The sequence below is a fragment of the Wyeomyia smithii genome, chromosome 1, assembly GCF_029784165.1.
Source record: "Wyeomyia smithii strain HCP4-BCI-WySm-NY-G18 chromosome 1, ASM2978416v1, whole genome shotgun sequence".
Taxonomy (NCBI): Eukaryota; Metazoa; Arthropoda; class Insecta; order Diptera; family Culicidae; genus Wyeomyia; species Wyeomyia smithii.
Window position 1 is genome coordinate 153022441 of NC_073694.1, and position 21086 is coordinate 153043526.

Consider the following 21086-nt stretch of genomic DNA (forward strand, 5'->3'; position numbering starts at 1 on the left):
CGTAATAAACTTCAACTCAATCTGCTTTGCCTCGCGTTTCACTGTGGTTTACTATTCTGCCACCACCTCAAATGTACTGCCAACAAGATAAATTGATTGGATCGGTTCAAAATCGTGCCCCGCATGGTGGAGGCACACCTTCTAACGCAATGTAGCACTTAAAACAGAAATAAATAAATGAACCATATAATTGACGCGATATCCTGTCACAGCACTGGTTTTTGTTGGGTCAGCTTCTAGGGAACCCCGAGTCCCCAACAGATCCGTTTGCTAGTGGCGACAGATATAAGAAAATGATTTGGGAAAGTTCTTTTCGACCTTTTGGCAAAGAAAAAGCATATAATAAACATGACAATGTTTGGACTCATCGTGAGAAGTTCCGCTCCGACATCTTTTTTGGCGGGCGACTTGTTGTTCTTTGGCCGCTTGCCGGCATCCTTAACTTTGCCTATCGCCATGGAAGCTCCGTCTGCGTCCAGTGCTACACCGGAGACGTCATTTCTTTAACCGTCTTGACCCTTTTCCTATACGCAATTCAGATGTTCTGAAAAGTGTTGTTTACACCTTTGGGTTACCTCACGATTGATTTAAGGAATACTTCAACCATCTCGGCATATTTTCACGGCACAAAGCCTATGCGGGATGCGTAGAGTTTCTGGTAGAAAATTTGCGTCTCATGATAGTGATTTATCTGTTATGGTTCATCAAACTCCCTCTTCTTCCAGGTGACGCTTTTTCTCTAAGAAGAGTTGGTCTTGTTGTCTCCCATTTTGTCTATGTCGCTCCACATACCCGTGCAGCATTCTTCCCGTCTAATACCCAGGATATGTTCCCCTATACTGTTGATGAGTGTCATGCCGGAGAAGACACAGATTGCATCGTATGACTCTGTATGATACGCACTCGCAACACTCAGGCACAGGAGCCTGTAGAATCAGTGTAGATACTTTCCTGTTTAACACGAAAACTGTTAGTACCAAGCGCTTTGGACTGCACAGGCCCATCATACCTTAGTTTGCACGAAACCGTTTGCTGCCATACCACTGATACCACTACTGATCTTTTCGACATAATGCTGCAACAGTCATTGAGGCTCTCTTACAAACATAGTTTGCGTCTTGGTAGGTTTCGATGTCCGAAAAGTGTCGACAATCTTCCAGTACGTGGCCATATTCTCGACGAGTCTGACGAGTCTGAGGCTGTTTTCGTCGGTCAGTTAATGCATACTGAATTTCTCAATCACTTGTTTAAATTCCTACTTCTGTTCGACCTGAACGTTGGAATCCCCGATATTCGTGCTCCATTTGCGCGTAAAATTCATCCTTGTCGTCACCGGTGCGTCGAGGTGAGGCCTGTATCGAGCTGAAAGTTGTGCCCAACTCGTGTGTATCGCCGCAAATCTGGTAGATGGAATCACTATCCCGAAACGTACTACCGTAGAACCTTTCCAGGACACCTTCTGCAGCGCTACTATGTCGACTTTTTCAATCCATCAGCAAGTACTCGGGGGCTTACGATGAAATTGAGAGATCGGCAGTTCCAGTTACGAGTTTGCAATCATTAGTCTGTTTCCGTAACGTCGTTCAAAGTTACGGTGTGGAAGCTGAACCATCTCTAACATGAAAATCAGACATTGTTTCAAACCGTTTCACAGAGGTACGAAAGCCCAAAATCGTGAAATATTTTCGTTTTCTTTCCAAATTCTGATTTTATTGACATTTTATTAACATTTTATTGACACGAAGATTCAGATCGGAACTCTGCCACTAGTGGCGTGGCAAAATCTAACTTTTCCGTCTCACACAATGAGTAACAAGTTGTAGGTAATTAAGGTAATGTTACAAAAAACTTTGCTAACGACAAGTTTGCTTTTAACTCATCTTGGTTTGAAAAAAAAAAAAACGTTTGACATATGACTAGTCGTTAAAATTATATTAGATTAGATTGTACAAAATATCATTCAAATCGGAGCCACTTCAACATGGTCCATCGTTCATTTGCCGTAGAGGTGCTCTTATGCTTTTTAAAGGACTCCATCGTTGAATGGGCGGCCTTTGGATTCGTATTCCAACACGGTCCTCCTTAGAGTCCCTTGTAGGTAATTAATCGTACGAGCCAACACCCAGCGATGCTGGCACAGACGGTACGATAAGAATCAACAATTACCTTCCCGGTTAATCCAACGGGGGACGGATGGTGACACGACCGGGACGTCCGTGAAGTTCAGTGCATGGACAAAGCATCACCTTGATTGAAGGAGTGCACTTTGAATGGGTGACATGACCCATTTTGCAAACTCTCCGCCGAGGAGTCGTGACGACAGGTGGTGCTGTGGAAACTCGTTGTGGCGCTAGAGTGGCCCTCATAATCGGCTCTACTTGATGTAATGGAAAGCCAACAGTATTCTCCTTCCCATGTCAACCAAGGAACCTTTTTAAAATTCAATTTCTGGTGAGGTAAATAACTGAAACAGTGCTAATAGCTTGAAATTTTTCCATCTATTTTTTCCTGCAACCCTTGCTTGGTCACACGGTGATAGTTCTAATTTCGTCCCATGTCATCGCATACATAGGAAGCGGTAGCCATTCTTGCAGAACAACGACGACACACCCGAAAGTGGTTGTGTATTATCAACTCAACTAATTTTCATCGTTCCCTTGACCCATCGATGAACGATTCCCTCTGGTTGAAGTGAACAACGGTCGTCGTATGCTAATGGGCAGATATGTACGTGCTTGCCATCCGTTGTCGACAGACGACGAGGGCCGATTCCAAAAGATACATGTCAACAAGAAGAAAAGCACCAAAAATCGTACGCCTGGGACATGCTGAGGCTTGCCAGTGAGAGTATTTAGCAATAGTTGGAAGAAAAATGTGTCATCGTTGAGTTCGGATGCAAAAGCTGCAGTCGGTAACAGAAAAGGAGATAGGATTTTTTGCTGGTATTCTCGATATTAGCCGGTATGAGAATCATCCTGACTGACTGACTGACTGACTGAGTGTCTAACAGATGCAGAAACAGGTACAATCGTAAGCGGGGCGGGCTGTGTGGGACCAACTTGGCGATGTAATGATTATGTTTGGATTCTTGTGAGCCATGAGTCTGCACATATTCGGTCTTTCTACCGGAGATGTAAACGGTTAAACTATGCATAAGGGTCCTATTTTGTTTCTTGGCGGTCGGTTTGGACAGGGTTTGCTACCGACGTGGATCCGTTGAGTAAAAAAAGAAGTGTGTCCCTTTTGCTTTTGACGGGTGATGGGACTGTTCGGAATTGGGACAATGGGACTGAACATTTACATACAAATGATTTGCCGTGCTACTTGAAAGAGCCGGTTTTTATGAGTTGTCTTTCTCCAGGGACCGAAAATCGAACAGTTTCTTCCCATCAGTAAAGTTGGTTCGTTGCCGGGTGGATAGATTTTCATATCGGATATGTGATTGGAATCACTGTTTGAAATTACTGCTTTCGACTATCGGTACGGCTAGTAATCGAAAACAGACCCAACTGGGTTCTTTGTTGACTTGGATGGTATAAACTTTAAAGCTGAAATTATGGAGCCAGATGATATGGTCATCAAATCGGGCAATAGAATATTTATCGGTATACATTTTTTGTTATGGGTTAGGAGATCCGCAATATCCAAACATGTTTGTTTGATAGACAAAGGGAAAATCTGTTTCTTTTTTGGAAAGATAATGGAGCGGTTCAAATCGACAGCAAAACTGATTTTTGATTTCTGAACTGATAGGCTCATTTGTAGAAAACTTTTGCGTTCTACATTCAAAATAGTGATTAACGAGGTTTTCAATTATTATTTTTAGTCAATGTAACGATGACTATCGATTAGAATGACGCTCTCACTAGGTTTCTATTTAAAAATGTATAAAAACACCACAATTTCAACGCTTCAGTTAAACGAAGAAAATCGTTAATCATTGTTGGTGAATTGATCATTCGCTGCGTGTGAGTTAAATTTTTCTGTCAGTCGATCGTGATAATTATCGTACGATGCCACTACATGAGTAAATAAATTCAGAGATTCGCTGAGATAGTTCATTTTCTATCAGAAATCTAATCCGCAATAGCTCTAGTAACAAACCGATGATTTACTCTACGCTGACAGAAGAGAAGTGTGAGTACGAGAGAGAAGAATTGCGAGACGACAGTTATCGAACGTGAGGGACGATTACGCTCACTTGAACAATTCAGCATCCATTCTATTTGAGACGGTACGGTTGACAGAAAACTGGTTTTTTATTGTTTTACTGTTGTCATAAAGAAAAGTAAGTTTTTGTTCTGAGGCTTGATTTCCATCTAAGGTGTTTTACTGTTGTATGTTGGCCGATGTAATTGCAATAACCTATTGCTGGCAGTTATCACTTATCAAATATTTGTTTAGAACGCATTAGGAATGTTCAGACTATTGCGACGATATGTAATGTAGAATTTTCAGACTGTACTTAGCTGCATGGTCACAGAGTCTGGGGGCGGGGGTTCGTTTGTAGAATCAGGTTATTTGGTTGTCAAAGGATTGTAACATGAGTTTATTCTCAGGCTTCTCACCACATACCCTTTCCCCAAACTGAATTCACCAGTATTCAAGTTGGCTGTCCTCCTAACATAAATATATCCCTCTTGTAATAAAACTGACCTGAGTTACGTATAATAGTTCTCTAGTTCTTAGTTCTTTTTAATTATGTTGCGATATTGGCTTTCTCGTGACAAAATTAGTCCTACTTATAGTAAAACTGACCAGAGGAATATTAATCCTCTTCAAGGAATTGTAACTGGCGATATTGGCACAGGAGGCGAGATATCGATAAGACTCCTCTCTCTTGACATAATAAGTCCCTCTTTTGTAGAACAAACCTGGCCAAAGTGGAGCGTTAGGCGAAGCCTCTCCTGGGAATTGTAATCAGACGTCTTTGGTAAGATGGAATGTGGCTCGCAATAGTAGAGCAGTAAGCTTGAAACGGAAGGGAATGGTAAAAATCACACACAAGCACGGATATAAATAACAAGAATACCACTTATTTCAATAGTGGTCTACACTGAGAAAAAACGTTACATTCCATCGTTCGAAACTTCTTCAAACGCCGGATTATGTAACATTTGTAAAAATCAATATTCGAAATGTTTATCCAGTTCTTGGAACTCTATATAATGAACAACTGCAGATTCATTTCCCGAAAGGCAATAGGCGAAATAAAATGGGAGTTGTAATTTTTAAATCAATTCAAGATTCAATGTGCAAAAATTGACAAACAAATTAATTATAGTTAAAACCCGGAACTTAAAAATGCCCTAAATATATGTTGACGACAGGTCATTAGAATAGCGGAGACTAGAAGATTTTTTTTCACAAAGAAGATTATTTAAGTAGTTAAAAAAATTTTCAAGAATAAAAACGCATTCTTGCAATGAATCGGGGCACATTACAACCAACATCTGGAGCAAGAACTGGAAGTTCGGATTCCAAAACGGTTCGCGCGGCCAGAGAAAGCAGTGTGAAAAGTTACAAGGTCTTTAAAAATACGTTTCGTAAGCTTTCGCCATGAAGATGACGTTTATCTCGGAAGCTTCTTGGAGTGCTGTAATGCCGAAGGAAGGAGAAATCATGCATGAAGACGGTAACCTAAAGGCGCTGGCTGCGATCTGCCAGACGAAGACGAATTACAGTCTGGTGATGGATGCGTCAATTGCGTATGAAGCCTGGAGTAAGCTCAAGATCGCTTTTCAACATGGCGAAATCAATCGTCGAATCGGGTTGCTGCAGCAGCTGACGTCGATCCGACTCCAAAATTACGACAGAAAAGAAGATGGAACTGTGGATGCCGATGGGTCGATGAAAAGCGTCAGAATAGGCATTGATAGCCGATGCCGTGGAGGCTAAGCATGGGTCACAGAGCAGTAGTGATAAAGGAGCCTCATACAGCGTAGGATCACAGCGGTACAGTGGCATCAAAAAAAAAAAAAAAGGACGAATCGTGCTGCAGCTGCCACAAGGGCAGTCATTATGCAGCAAATTTTCCAGAGAATCCGGATATATCCAAGGGTAGGTAAGGAAAAGTAATGTGTGTAGTTTTGGCGGTTGGCCAAGATGAGTGATATTTCGATTCTGGTCTAGTCTGGTTTCCTAGCAAAGTAGAAGGTCTCGTATCAGGTTCGCTTACTTACTTTACCTCAATGGCGACAGGTCGTTAACGACCCACTGCCGAATTCAGTCTCCACATCACTCGATCTTGGGCAAGTCTTCTCCAATCGCCCCTAACAACCGCCGATCGGGCGTCCTCATCTAGACCACACATCCAACGAGAACGGGTCTACCACGGAGACCCTTACCTCTTTCGCACATTCTGCGGAATATTATCTTCGTTGGTCGATCCTCCAATATTCGTGCGCGGCTATCCAACTTTAGCCTACCGTAATTTATTAGCTCGATGATATCCGCATGTTGGTATGCTTGTTACACGTCGTGATTTATGCGCCTGACCCCACGATTCCTACATACTTGCTTACTTTCCTGGTGAAACATCGCTCAGAATTTCACTTGCGTCACAATGTTACGTCAACGCACTCGGTCTATGACAGCTTGTTGCTTGAACGTCCTACATTTCCGAAATCTTCCTGCACTTGATCCAAACATCTAGCTTGTTGTGCGCCTCTACGTCTTGTACAGGCCGGATTCGGGGCAAATACCATTTTTGCGGGATTGTTGTCCGGCATTCTTAAAAAATTTCTGGATACTGAATTCTTCGTAGAGTTGCGCCAGCTCGTGGTTCATTTGCGCTCATCCTCACATACTCCGCAGAAGATGGAACTAAGCACACGTCGTTCGAAAACGGCTAGTGCATGCAAGTCTTCTTCGATCGTTGTCAGTTTCTTGTGTCCGTAGAGGACTACCGGTCTTATGAGCGTCTCGTACATGGTTCACTTGGTACGGGGGTGAAGTTTGCTAGACCTCAACGTCTTGTAGAGTTCGTGGTGGGCACTACTTCCAGCTACAATATGTTTGCGGATTTCTCTGCTGCAGTTGTTGACGTTACCAATGATCTCTGTTGGTCTGTTGGTATTTCCAAGCTGTCACAAATGACAGCCTATAATCTTCCGACATCCTTCAACACGAATCCGAGCGGGATGTCAGGTGATTATAATTCACGACAGTGAGGCCGATGAAAGAATGAAAGAGAGATGGTGCGAAGCACGTTTTTTCTTACGTGGGGAACGATATCAACAATGGAAACGGGTTGCTTCGTATTCAATATGCCACCGGCCTGTGAAAAAGAAGAAACGAAAAAATGCAAGTCGATGACAGCCGCAGCCGATCAGCAGGCTGTCAACAGGAACAGGACATCCTCAAAATGAGCAAACTAGGCTGTCATGTCCAAACGAACAAAATACATGCGCAAGAATGAGCTGTCGTACGCAACACAGGACAGTTTCTTTGCCTTGTGTAAGCTGTAGCTGTATGTGAGCTCTCATGAATAGCTCATGCAAGAGGCTGTTAGAGTGAAGAGAGAGAAAAGTCGTTAGTAAAGTGTCGCTCTCCAGTAATTTTCCTAAGCTTGCCGGGATGTCGAGCAAATGCGTGATCCAACCATGTACAATGGGACGTTTAGTAGACCAGAACGAGAGCTGTGGATGGCGGCTATGAAAAACGAAATCGTAGTACTGGAGATCAACCAGACGTGGGCGCTTGAAACTTACTCGAAGGCGGGAAGACGATCAACAACACGTGGGTTTTCAAAACGAAGCGTGAACTTGACGTAAAAACTAAGTGGTACAAAATCTGCTTAACCGTCGTCGACAACGACGAGGTTTACGCATCGGGGTTCCGGTAATATAAGATACCTGTTGACGTTGGCGACAAAGTTCGACCTTAAGATGGATCAAATAGACTCTATTACGGCTTCTTTGCGAGGAACGCTTAACACCGAAATAATCCATAAGCAGCAACCAGAAGGATTTTAAGTTTTTTATTCTCGCTTATTTTTCGTCGGTCTAGTTGCGCCACTGTTGTTGTGCCAATTACCGACGGGGAGGCGACTACACCCCCCAAGTAACACATGCAACATATTTTACGAAAAAAATGAAAGGAAAAAGTTATAAATAAGTTACAGGGAAAACATTGGGTTTTAATTCACTCGCATTGATGTTTTAAATCGGAATGATGTTTTAAATCGAAATAACAAGTTGAAGTTGTAAATACATTACGAATTGCTGTAAAAACTGATTTATAACATGTTTATAACTAGTTTAATAATCAAAATCAATTAAATATCAGTGAATGTTAGAGTAAGGGCCGTGGTCTGCTGTTCGACGCAACTTTGTTGCGATGCTCTCACAAGAACGTTGTACGGCACTTACGTCCATTTTCCGGATACAATTCCGGATTCTTGTAGTCAGTTGCTTCGTATCCTTGGCCCTCCAATTGTTTTTATATACTAGGGCACTGAGTGAGCCAAAGAAATCCTCTTTTGGGCGGCACAGGGGCAAGTTTGTTGGGTTACGATCTTTCGGCACGAACTGTATCTTTTCCTCCTCAAGATACGCCAGCGTCTTTTTGGCAAGACGGGGGGACGGGGGGGGAAGACGCCTTGTCTGGCCAGAAGACGTACTTCCCATCCGCGTGATGCTCGTTCAAGAACGGCAGCAGGATTTTATCGAGGCACTCTTCTTGATAGATTTGTTGGTTGATTGCCAGACCGCTCGGCTTAAGCCAAGGCTTTGAAATGCCCCGATCGGAAATGGCGATGTACAACATAACCTTTTTTCAAACTTGTGCTTGAACTTGTATTTCACTTCAGGCGATGTGGATGACTTGTCGCTGGAGTAGTAATAATCATTTCCTGGAATATGCGTTTTGGACAGCGGAAAATAGCTTTCGTCGTCCAGAACGAAAGACGTCCCGCGGTATTTTTTGTTCATCAACCGACACTGTGTTTCAACCGTCTCAATCTGCTCCTCCGTGTACTCCGGCGACCTCGTCTCTTTCCTGCAGACGATTCCTTCCATCTTGAGAGTCCGATGGATCAATACGTGGGAGCAGCCATATTTCCGACCGGCGTCACGCAGGCTGGTTGCGTCCTTGTTGTCAAACAACTTCTTTAACGATGTCTTCCTTTGCTTCGTCATTATCGTCATCGGACGACCACTTCCGACCTTCCGCTCTACGTTCAGAGAACCCAGGATACGATATACCGTACTGACAGGTACATTTTCTTCCTTAAAATGTGTCTTGTTGCTGGAAATACGTTTCGTAGAACCGTACAATGCGTTCGCGGAGCACGTGCTGTTTCGACGCCATCTTTGCTTTGACTAAATTCAAACTAGCAAAACCAAACGCGCCTACTGTTTCTAGAGAGCCCAAAGAGCAATTTGCTTGGAGAAAGAAAATTTTACGCTCTGTATTTGAGTTACTGAAAGGTATTGAAAAAATTCTCATTTTTTATTTAACAACCGTTAGTGACGAGATTTGTTATAGATCAATTACCTAAACTTATTAAAGACTAACCATGTTACTTGGGCCAGGACTCTAACTTACGACCCGTTGATTGACGGATCGGCGCCAACGGCTTTACTTCCTCATGCGATGGAAGGCGTGATCCCAGAGATTTTTCGCCTCAGAAAATCTCGCGGTGTCGGCTAGGGTTGAATCTAGACCACGTGGGTTGGTCGTGAGTGGATCACGCCACCTCGCAATCATCGACACCTATGTCGGTGTTGAGATTCGAACCCAGGCAACCAGCTTGATTGGCGGAGATGTTACCAACTACACTAGGCCCCCCGTCTCAGAAGGATTTTTAAAGTAAACTACGCATGTGAGCCAGCTTCAGGAGGCGTTGTTCGGTCTGAAGCAATCCAGTCGTGTTTGTGGAATAATCCAAGGTCTACATTTGCCTTCACTGCAAGATGGATGTTCCCGTTGATCGTCAATACCTATGTGGATGACTTCCTAATTTTCATGAACAGTGTGAAGCTGAAGAAACGATTGAAGAAGTTACAGTTCACTCGGGTCCAGATGAGGGAGTTTAGCCAAGCAGGGTTTTGCCTGGGACTCAAGATCACCAGAGATGGAGATCGTGTTGAGCCGTCCCTCGACTAACAGGGCCAATCAATGCCACCACAAAACACAGAAGAAGCAGAGCAGATGAAGAATGTCCCCTACAAGGACTACAGTACATTACACAGGTAACGTGTCCGGATATAAGTTACTCTGTAAATAAAGCAAGCAGAGCTTTGGTGTTACATTCCGATTCGGAACTTGACCTTTTGTTTGTTATACACGAACTTCGCAGCCAACTGGTTAGTGTAAAGGACAAATGCGGGGCTAGCACTACGATCCTACTGACACTAACAGGGTCTCCCGAGCCGAAACTCGAACCTACCACGACTGGTTTGTTAGGCCAGCATCGTACCTCGAGACCATCTGGAAGATTACTCTGTAAATACCATTAGCCAATTCAGCAGCAATTTGGGACGAAAGCATTAGAATGCAGTGAAGAAGATTGTTTGATACTTTAAAAACACTGCAGGTAATCGGCTCCGGTATAGTGAGCAAGGTATCTGCGCTCCAAGGTGGTCCCTTTTCTTGGAACGTAAAGAAGCAGCTAACGATAGCCTTATCATCCTGTGAGGCGAAATACATCCAGACCTATTGAGGCAAATATTTGGCCACCAATCGCTTATTTGCAAAACCAAGGATGGAGCTTACAACCGGTCGGTTGTGGTGAAGTACGTCAACACGAAATACCACGCTACTAATGGCCTCACCAAGCCGCTAGTAAAAGCTGAAATTGTGAATCAAAAGGGGTTCCGTTAAGGAAGATTAGGAAGAAGTTTTGGCGATAAAGTAATCCACGATCCAGGAGAGATGTTGGTCAAACTCCGTATAACAACTGATTTGTACTGTTTGATGAAATCAACACAAAGATCCACTACTAGCATTTTTTCTAACAAGACACACTCTTCAATTGTAGTGATATTTTTCCGTCTTTTGGTAAAGGGTGCACGGAATCAAATTGCATCATTTTGAAATAGCTTTTTTTTTACTCATTGGGTATTTTCTATTGAAAATTTGGGTGAAATTTGTTCAATGTGTATCGTTGACACTGTGTAAGTTGCACTCAGCTGCTAGTGCAATCGTTGCGAAGATGGAGTCGAAAGAATAGAAGAAATCTTTCTCGTCGTGCAATCAGCAGGAAGCTGGGAATGGTTCAGTCTACGGTAACTCGCGTTTTAAATCGGTACAACGAGCGTTTGACCATCGACCGAAAAGAAAAAAGGGGGCAAAATGGATCTCCGTGTAGTGTAAAAGATCACAAGCGGATAGTTCCAGAAATCCGAACAGGTCAGTAGTAGATGTAGCTAAAAACCTGCATTTGAGTAAAACTTTCGTTCAAGAAGCCAAAAAACGTCAAGGATTACACACGTTCAAAGTTCAGAAGGCGCCGAATCGCAGTAAATGGCAGAATATGGTGGCAACAACACGTGCACGGAAGCTCTACATCCAGATGTTGACGAAACCACATTGTCTCGTTATGGATGACGAGACATATGTAAAAGCAGATTTTCGGCAGCTTCCGGAACTCCAGTACTTCACCGCTCATTATAACTTCGAAGTACCTGAGAACGTTAGTAAGCAGGAGGTGTAAAATTTTACCAAAAAGTACATGGTTTGACAAGCACTTTGCTCGTGTCGCATTTGAGTATGGGAATGAAATTGAATAAAGCAAACAGTAAAAAAAAAACTAAATAACATATTTTTTTTTACTACCTAAAAGTTAGGAGGCGATTGATTTGATAAGTGAAATTCACCAAATCTTTTTTGTAATGCAATTTGGTTCCGTATACCCTTTAGTTAATTAGTAGAGTTTATACGATTCCGTCATTTTGACTCTATCTACTTCAGCGTGTGAAATCTCGTTTTTCTGTTCCTCCCATTCACAAGCAACACTTTCGAACTGTCTAGCTACGAGCAACGATTTTTCGCGCCAAAAACTTCTCGAGAGGAACAAGAATCGACAAGTTAGCGTCATTTTCTGTGCGTTTAAAATGAACTAGTCGCGTTTAAAATAATGAGCTATCAAGTGTACCGCGAGGAGTTTTTTTTCGACACGTTTAGTGACACGTTTATCGTTTTGACTTTACATAGTCAGTGGGATACGAAATGGCCAACCGTTTAAACAAGGCCAAACTGATGAAGCGGCTGCAGAAGCGGAATATCGAGCCCCGGAAGTTTGTCCCTTCTGCCCAAACAACTCTCATGTTGATAGTAGTTCTGCCGAAACTGCCATCAATATCAACTTCACTTGTTGTTGACAAAACATAACTGCTTGAAAACCGGAAAAATCTATTCAAAGCCTGAAAGCGCGCATTTTAAAATAATCTACTCAAATATGAAGATCTTTCTTTATGCTTAGTTATTATTTCAAACCCAGTTTTTTCATGATGCTATACATCAATTCCATTGCAAGCACTTTGAAAGGCAAGACCAAGCGGAGACAGCAAACGGCTTCATTTTTTCTGGGGAGAACCACACCGGAATATTGCGATTCCGTTAGCACCTTCAAAGGAGAATTTTATATTTGGACCGCCAGGTCGGGAGCGAAAATCATCACCAAGGGAACAAACAAATTTGCTTAGGACTATGTCCTCTCGATATTGGGGCCGGTTTGAATCGACAGGAAATTGCTGCCGTTTTCTGTGAACAGCGATGGAAATTCGAGCATATTTTCCGACTCCAACAGTCGCGCCACTTCCTGGGTGATCCAACCGACAGCCCCGCCGAGAACAGCGAGATGAACTTGTCCCGGGACCCAGTTTCTGCTCAATCTAGCTTCGCTGGTGACGGTGGAATCCCTCGGGGCCAGCACGCGTATGCTTTTCGAAATCCGCAACCCAGATGGTAAATATTTGTAGAAAATTTGATATTTGTTTGCCCACCATTGGGGTTCGCATGGCAGCTAGCGAGAGATTTGGGTACGCCGTCCTTGAATCTCCGACCGAGTTGACCTGGGCTTGTTTGAGGATGTGGTTTCTTGGCGAGTCATCGCTCTTTTTTTTGCTTATTCACCCCGAAGAATTGCGATACAGTTTGATACATGCGATAGAGAAAAGTTGAATGTACCCGTGACTTAGAAAAAAACTGTTCACTAGAAAGAGAAGCTCCTCTTGAAATAAGTTTGTTTAGGCTTGATTTATTTATGATCATTGGATGATTCACTGGTTTGTTGATTCAAACAGTAAAAATAGTCATTAATCTATGCTGATTTCTTCAACTTGAAAGCGAAATATTTTGACTAATAACTTTCTCTATTTGAATCTATTTTTCTCCTCCTCTATTTTCTACGCATACCAATCGTCACGATTTTCACCAATGGCAGTCTATATTGCAGATCCGGACCTAATTCTTCCACGCGGCAGCGAGATGGAATTTACGACCCTATCAGGAGCTTAACGGGAATGACCCCCAGTTTGTTCCAATGAGGGACGAAATCGCACATGAGCAGCTGTAAATACACTAGTGTATGTAGGTAACCAGAGGGGAGCTGGAGCTTCTTGTAGGTTGAAAATTTGATGACTAATGTGACAAAGGATTTGATTAATCCCAAAGCGACCGCTAGGAGCTAAGTTTTCTTCCTTTCTACCGTCGACCGAAAATGGTCAAATTCGAGGACTTGGCGAGTAAAATGTAACAAATTGTTGTCAGTTAAAAAAAAAACAATTGTGACCTACTAAGAAAGCGTCTTAAATCAAACTGCAGCGTCGAGCAAAACCAAATACAAACTATTTATATACACATCCCACACAAGTACACATACACACACAACTTTATGTAGGTTTATTTTTAGTCTAGGAAACATCAGATGGTTTATTCAGAAGTTATGCTGTATAAATATAATTTAAGAGTAACGTGGTGCGATTTTCCGACGGGATTGATGTAATAAACTTTAACGCTTAAGGAATTGCTGAAAAAAGGTAAAACTTTAAATAATATGTTGAAGCCCAGAGAAGCAAAGCAAAAAATAACACAAATCTAGATAATGATATGATTTAGGTCGTCACTATTTTTTTTTACAAAGAAACAACAACAAAATCTAAAGTAATCTGAAAGATACTCAAAAAATCAAACAGTTGAAGGCCAGCGACGACAGCAAATGAGAGCGCTTTCTCACATCCTCTCTCAGAATAAGCCTCGGCGGTGTTTGAATCAACAATCAAACAAATTTCGTTTAATGAAATAAAAACGGTGTAATTTTTCCAACAAAAAAAAAGCTGAATGAGTTTTACATTCTTCGAAATGCGTCACAGTTTTATGGTTCCCTTTTTGAGCATAAGCCATTCTACCAAGTTATGAAGAAAAGTACACCCAAAATAGATAAAACTTTACTGCACTGTACTGTAAAAAGGACCGGTATAAAATGCAAATCTAGAAGTATGTCAACAGACACCGTAACCGAGGGCGAGCAACACCATTTGCCAGCAGCAGTTGATGGCGTTGTTACGATAATGTAATGCCACAAAGCAAAAGTGCAGAAGGTTCTGATTTTGATACAATTTATGCTCACTTTATTGCTCAAGTTGATGAAAATTTTAGGTGCTAATAGAGACCAAAACTTGGGCTGCCACAGGGAAGAAGCAGATGACGACGAATAGCAAATCAGTGAAATTGCGGAGCTTGTTTTTTTTTCTCGTCCGCGCACTGCTAGTGACCCCATAGAGCGGGTCGACAGAGGTGAAGGTTGTTTCCTTTCTGTACGGGTGAGCAAACGACAAGGACAAGACTGAAACTGCAAGTTTTAAATGTGTTATATTCATCATCCTCGTGAAATCCCCTCGGTTTGAAATTCATAAAAATATTTGTTCTTTTCGAGTAATCCCAATTGATAGTCGTTGCATGTTTCTAATCTCTCTGAAAAAATGGAAAAAATCATTCTTTTTCTCCGTTTAGCTTCCAATATTTAGTTTTTACCTCAAATAAATACTCAAATTTAAACTCAAAGCTGAGTAGCTGGGGCAATAGTTTGCATTAGACTCGAAGCTTATACTGGATGAAAGGCCTACATAAGGTTAACCTCGAATGAAATTAGTTTTCCGATAATCAAAACAGGATTTTTTAATAGACTGTTTGGCAATAGTGTATATTTGGAGGTTTGGTAAGTATCAAGTAACAAGTTTACTCAAAACATATTGTCATACATGTCTACTAGGATGGGGAAAAGTGATTTTCCAGAACCAAGTTTTTTTGGTTCCTTTTGGGGCCCCGAACAACCCTAAACTTACCGGAAGTCGATTGGCTTTGTCTCCGCTTGGCGCATTGCATTTCAAATTCGTATGAAAATTTATATGGGAAAACCTACTTTTTTGCATTCACCTTTCTAGAGAGCTCAATAATGCTCTAATAATGCACCACATTATGTTAAAGTATAGTATTTTGGATGCCTAACAACTTTGTAGAAGACAAAAAAGAGCTAGGATGTCCCTAAGAAGAGTCGTAGCTGTTCAAAGTTGAGTATGTCGATTTAAATGCAGAGAATCTTGTAGACAGTGTTGGCAGAAAAAATGATTTGCAACATAAATTTGGACATACTCAACTTTGAACAGCTCTAGTATTTTTTTGGAACATCCTAGCTTTTAAGTGGCCAAGTTGTTAGGCATCAAAAAATCTACCATTTGAAGTTATGAAACCTATGGTTTGAGCCATTTTGTGCTCTTTAGAATGGAAAATGCATAAAAGTTGGTTTTTCCATACAAATCTCCATATAAGTTTGAAATGCAATGCGGCGACAAAACAAATCGACTTCCGATAAATTTAGGATTGTTTGGGGCCCCAAATAGAACAAAAAAAAAATTTGGTTCTGGCTATCAAGTTTCGTTTTTTTCCATATAACGATTCCCCACCCTAATGTCTACGTATGGGTCATTCCAAACGAAGTGACCACGAAAAGAACAAAACCTTTGCAAAATAACATATTTTTTGTGTGATGCGATCATACATATATTTTCTACGCGTCTTTATTTACCTAGTTCTGATTTACTATCTATTCAGCCGGCAGATTAGGCAAACAGACACCTTAAATGCTGTTGGGGCCGCGCACAATTGTGTATTGTTTATTTCGATAGGGCATAATGTTGTTCAACGTCCTGATTAGAACCAACAGACAATCTGAATGCTATTGCTATTGGGGCTACGTGCAGGTGTGTGGTATATCTCAGTGAGATGCAAAAAAATACTGCACGATGGGGATCCGATTTAAACCAATAAATCATAGGAAGGTTACCAGGGCCACGCAAAAGAGTGTATGGTTTGTCTAAATGGTAAGTATCAAAAATGTTATAAATTCTACATTTTGAAATCGGTTTAAACCAACAGTAAAGATGCTGTTCGGGCTAAGAACTAGAGGTGGGCAAAATGGTTCACTGCAGTAAATGGATCAGAGCGGTTCCGCTCGCTAAGATGAACTAGTCCTTCTTAACTGCTCCTCGCTCTTTTCGCTCCACGTGAAAAGTTGAGAAGCGTAGACTAATATTTTCGAAGGATGTACGGCAAAGTGAAATGTTCCATTATATGTTTATAAAAATAGTCAATTAAAATCGTACAAACTTTTCCCTTTACCACATCCGTATATTTCTCAATGGGTTTTGACTCATCTATTTCGAAGACATCGCAAGCCTATTAAAGGCAGACAGTGTGTGCAGCTGGGGAAGCGAAAATAAGCGAGCTGAAAATATGATACAGACTTGGAAAAATATACTGCATCTAGATGGGACTGGAGCCCGTAATCTCCTTGTCTCCGGCATGGTGTTTTGACAAATTAAACAACTGGGACGATGGTACTGTTCCGGAATCTATCTTCGTACTGCCGACTTATTTTTCACCAAGTCTGTATCATATTTTAGGTTCGCTTATTTTTCGCTTCTCCCAGTGGTACACACTGTCTGCCTTTAATGAACTTGAAGGTTGACTGATAAAAGTCGTTGTGAAAATAGAAATTAGTCAGGAATAACACCGCAAGCCTCTTTAAAAAATCTTAAAAATAGCTATGTTTCATAATAAATGCTTTTTTCGTTGTTGAAAATCCAAGCTATCAGAAAATTATATTTTTATTGTATTATAAAACTACTACCATTCATTGAAAAGTAGAAGGTTATATCTGACATTTAACTTCATTATTCACGTAGGACAACGAGGAGCTATCATTAATTAACACACAACGCAATGAACAAGAGGGTAAAAAACTAAAATTACCACGTCCTAAATTGTTACTTGCCAAAGTCATCGGTTTTTATTTCATCGCCGCTTTATTATTTTTGGTCTTATTGCAATGAAATATTCAGCACATAACTTCCTTCGACCTCCTCAAGGTGAACGGAAATGTTGGCATTGTTCATGTCTCGTAATGTCATAAAATGAGTTTTAAGCTGTGGAATAGATGACAGACAGTGTGCCAATACTCGAGCTGTCACCACGCAATATTACAACACTTTTCTGCGTGCTTGTAAATTAAGCGAAGCTGGTCGTTTTTATCGCCTTAGAGAAAAAAATCGACCAGCTTCGTAAACGCAGAAGCGAGAATGATGGAACTTGAAAAAGTTGTACAATTGTATGTGCATCATGTGCAGCATCGCTCGGGAAATTTTTAAGAACTACTATTGATGCTTTTGTTTCTGAAGCTAGATTAGAAATAGCAATGAAGATAGGAGGCAATATTTGTGCCATTTTTGCGATATCTGTCCCATACACAGTTCGCACGTGGTTGGTATCATTCATATTGATTTTTAATTAAATTGACTTCTTGAGTTTTTTTTAATACAACTATTTCTAACATATTATGTCGTACTGTTGATGCTTATAACAAATCTTTTAAAATACAGAAACATATGTGTCGAATTCTACATCGCTATACCTGATTGAAATGTTACATGTAAAACGTTTCACAAGATGCGAGAGAAATCTCCGAATTGACCGGTGTGATCAGTTATTATGCAGAAGTAGGGATTGCCCAGTGGAACGAATGATTGCCTATTCAGGCTGCTTTAGAGATTACCACAAGTTTATTCTAAAAATTCATTGATTTTTGATTCATAGTACTATTTTAATTTGATTTTGAACAGCAGTCGATTGTTGGTATTTTTCAAATATTCCGGAAGGATGTTGTACACAGATGGGCCATGGAAGGAAATCCGCATTTGACCAAGATTTGTAAAGGTTCTCGAACGTATAAGATTGTTCGCATACCGGGTGTTATGCTGGTGGTTTGTGATTGGCAAAATAAGATTGCGATGCATATTTCGGTTTTGAGTACATGATATACGTATAAGCAAGACGGCAGCGAACGTAATTCTTGTATAGGGAGAATGTTGTGTGAAGCATTTATATATATTTATATGTAGAGCGGGATGTAGTAGCGGCAAGTTATAAAAATATTTTTAGACATCTGTTTTGCAATACTTGAAGCTTTTTAAGTTTAGTCTTGCAAGCATATACAATGTTCAAATACTGGAAATGAGAGTGTACACAACCATGATAAAAAGTTAAAAGGGCATTTCTAGGAACAAATTTAGTAATACGATACATGATTCCACATAAGAATGAGACTTTCCTTTGGAAATATTCAATATGGTCTCTCCAAGACAGTGTGGAATTCAGCACCAGGCCTAAGAACTTAAAATTAGACACTTTTTCAATAAATTCAGACCCCAATGACGGACTCATGTGTGGGGGATTTTTTTCCCTAGGAGAATGGAACACCAACTATTTGGTCTTTAATAAGTTCAATGAGAGTAAATTGGTTTCAAAATATTTTACTTGAACTTGCAAATCATCATTTATGCTGGAGATCAGAGATGACATAGTATGATTAGGGCAAAATAGTGCATCCGCGAACAATCTTGGTATTCCTTTGAGTGGCAAATTATCTATGTCATTTACGTAAAAAAGGAATAAAAAGGTCCGATATTGCTCCCTTGAGGAACTCCCTCATATATGCAACGGAAAGTACTCTGCACATCTTTTATTGCCACAAACTGTTGTCTTTCACTCAGGTGTCTGCGTGTGATATCATTAGCCAATACACCTATTTCATAATACTCTATTTTTTCAAAAGAATATTATGATTTAAAGTGTCGATGGCCTTCTTCAAATCAATAAAGAGACCACCAACAACACATTTGCTATCTATTTTCTCTAACAGAAAATCAACCAACTCAGTTATTGCAGTAGAGGTGCTACATCCTTTCCTGAAACCATATTGGAACTTATACAGGACATTGAATTTATTAAAAAAATATTAACCTGTCCACTGAAACCTTTCATAAATTGTGCTTACTACTGACAATGTGGAAATAGGTCGATAGTAAGATGGATCAGTTGCGTACTTATTGTTACATAGGGGGATGGGGTCTGAAATCTAGATTTCTAGCGTTACGTTTTTTGTGTTCGTCATCAAAGGTATAAATAAATAAATGAATGAACGGGGTAAGTCTCTAATATGCATGTACTGTTGACAATGATAAAATAATGCTTGGATTCCATCCCGTTTCACCTTTACGCATTTTGATATTTTTTGACGTATAATACGTCTTACGGCAGGCATACAGGGGTCCATCTTCAAAACCGAATAACCGAAAACATCGAGAGCGTCACAAAAATTGTCCAATTTCAAACGTTTTAAACTAAGTCTGGTTCCAACCGATTTCCGTCATTTTTGCTGCAATCGATTGGAAAATCATCTAAGCGCCCGTCCACATGCAAAAATTGTAATCTGGTTGTTCCAAATATTGTACTATTGGAAATTGTTGAACCTTATCGAAACGCAAAAGTCGACCTTTCATTGGTCGCTTGCTGCCTTTCCCTAAAAAGGACGAGCAACCTAGTTAGCCCGGGATGCACTCGTTGGGCTATATAAGAGACTAATTCTCCTCCATATGGCTTAACCATACCCCATACAGTCGGGACTGTATCCCGAACTAGTTGTTAGGCACGTTTTATGGTTATTGATTATGCGGGCAGCGGGCAGCAGCGGCGAACAGTAGCACCGATGGCAATGGGCAAAGGCGGCGTGAAGTACCAGCGGGCAACAGCGGCGGTGGTAGTGGTTAGCTGTAGTTCCCAGCTCTTTCAGTTCGGCTACCCTTCGATCTGAGTTGGACTCTTCATTGCACTCTATTTAGTTGTCCTTAAATTATCATCGTATGCGTAGTCCAGTAGTCTAAAAGAATATTGAATGTATGACTAGTTTTGCTTTGTTCAATTATATCTGATGAAAAGGAGACGGCAAAGTGATTACCGCAAATGCTTCTTTATCACATGAACAAATCAGTAGCACCCAAAAAACCATTTGACTTATAACATAGCTTACAAAATGAGCCTCGAAACTACGTGAAGGCGCTTTGTACCAATGACAAACTACCGCTTTGCTGAGCAGAGAGTTTTTCTAATACTTTATTCTAGTCACCCTAACCGTCTCATTACGTCCTATTCTAGTGGGTTGCGTACACTGAGTCCGTTGTTTCGCACAGCTTCACTCGAACGTAAAAGTTTTGCTCCGATTCTCCTGCACGAGTTTTTCTTTCACCCCCCCCCCCTCCTTTGCACCCACCACCCATCTTTACCAGTAGCCGTTATTGTTTTATTTCGTTTTCCCCTTTTGATTTTATTCTTTAATCCATGTTACTGTTTTGTGTGTATGTACACGCTGTTGTTTGCTTATTTGCAGCTGCATTTTCTAGTTCACTCATCTTGAACACAGTGCAGTTCGCTCTGGCTCCCCACTTGTTTACCGACCTTCTAGTGCAGTGCATCATCTGCAAAATATGTTTGTTTCTCGATTTTCTACTTTCCTCCCGTACCGGCTCTCGTTTCTCCTACGAAAACTAACAAATTTGCCAGGATTGCTTTTGTTAGGTAAACTTTGTTTCCTCCTGAGCAGACCTACTTAACCCGGTTAGAGCTAGTTGTTTTTTTTTTTGCCATCCTGGCTACGTCTCTATGTCGTTTGCGTCTCGTCCACGAAAAGAAGTTTTTTGTTTATTCGGATTTCCAGAATTCTGGTGTCTGGAAGTTTTCTTCTGAAGCAG

The 21086-nt window shown here is 41.0% G+C and overlaps 1 protein-coding gene across 13 annotated transcripts in view; it reads left to right on the forward strand.

Moving 5' to 3' along the window:
- Positions 1-14275, forward strand: part of LOC129731818 (contactin-3) — a 485474-nt gene extending 471199 nt beyond the window's left edge. For 12 of the 13 annotated variants that reach the window (XM_055692254.1, XM_055692900.1, XM_055692422.1 and 9 more), the window contains one exon: positions 13391-14275. In XM_055692254.1, the coding sequence (XP_055548229.1) occupies positions 13391-13464 (74 nt within the window). In that variant the 3' untranslated portion in view covers positions 13465-14275. The remainder of the gene's footprint in view (positions 1-13390) is intronic. The other variant, XM_055693077.1, reaches the window with a different exon arrangement.
- The last annotated feature ends 6811 nt before the right edge of the window (positions 14276-21086 follow it).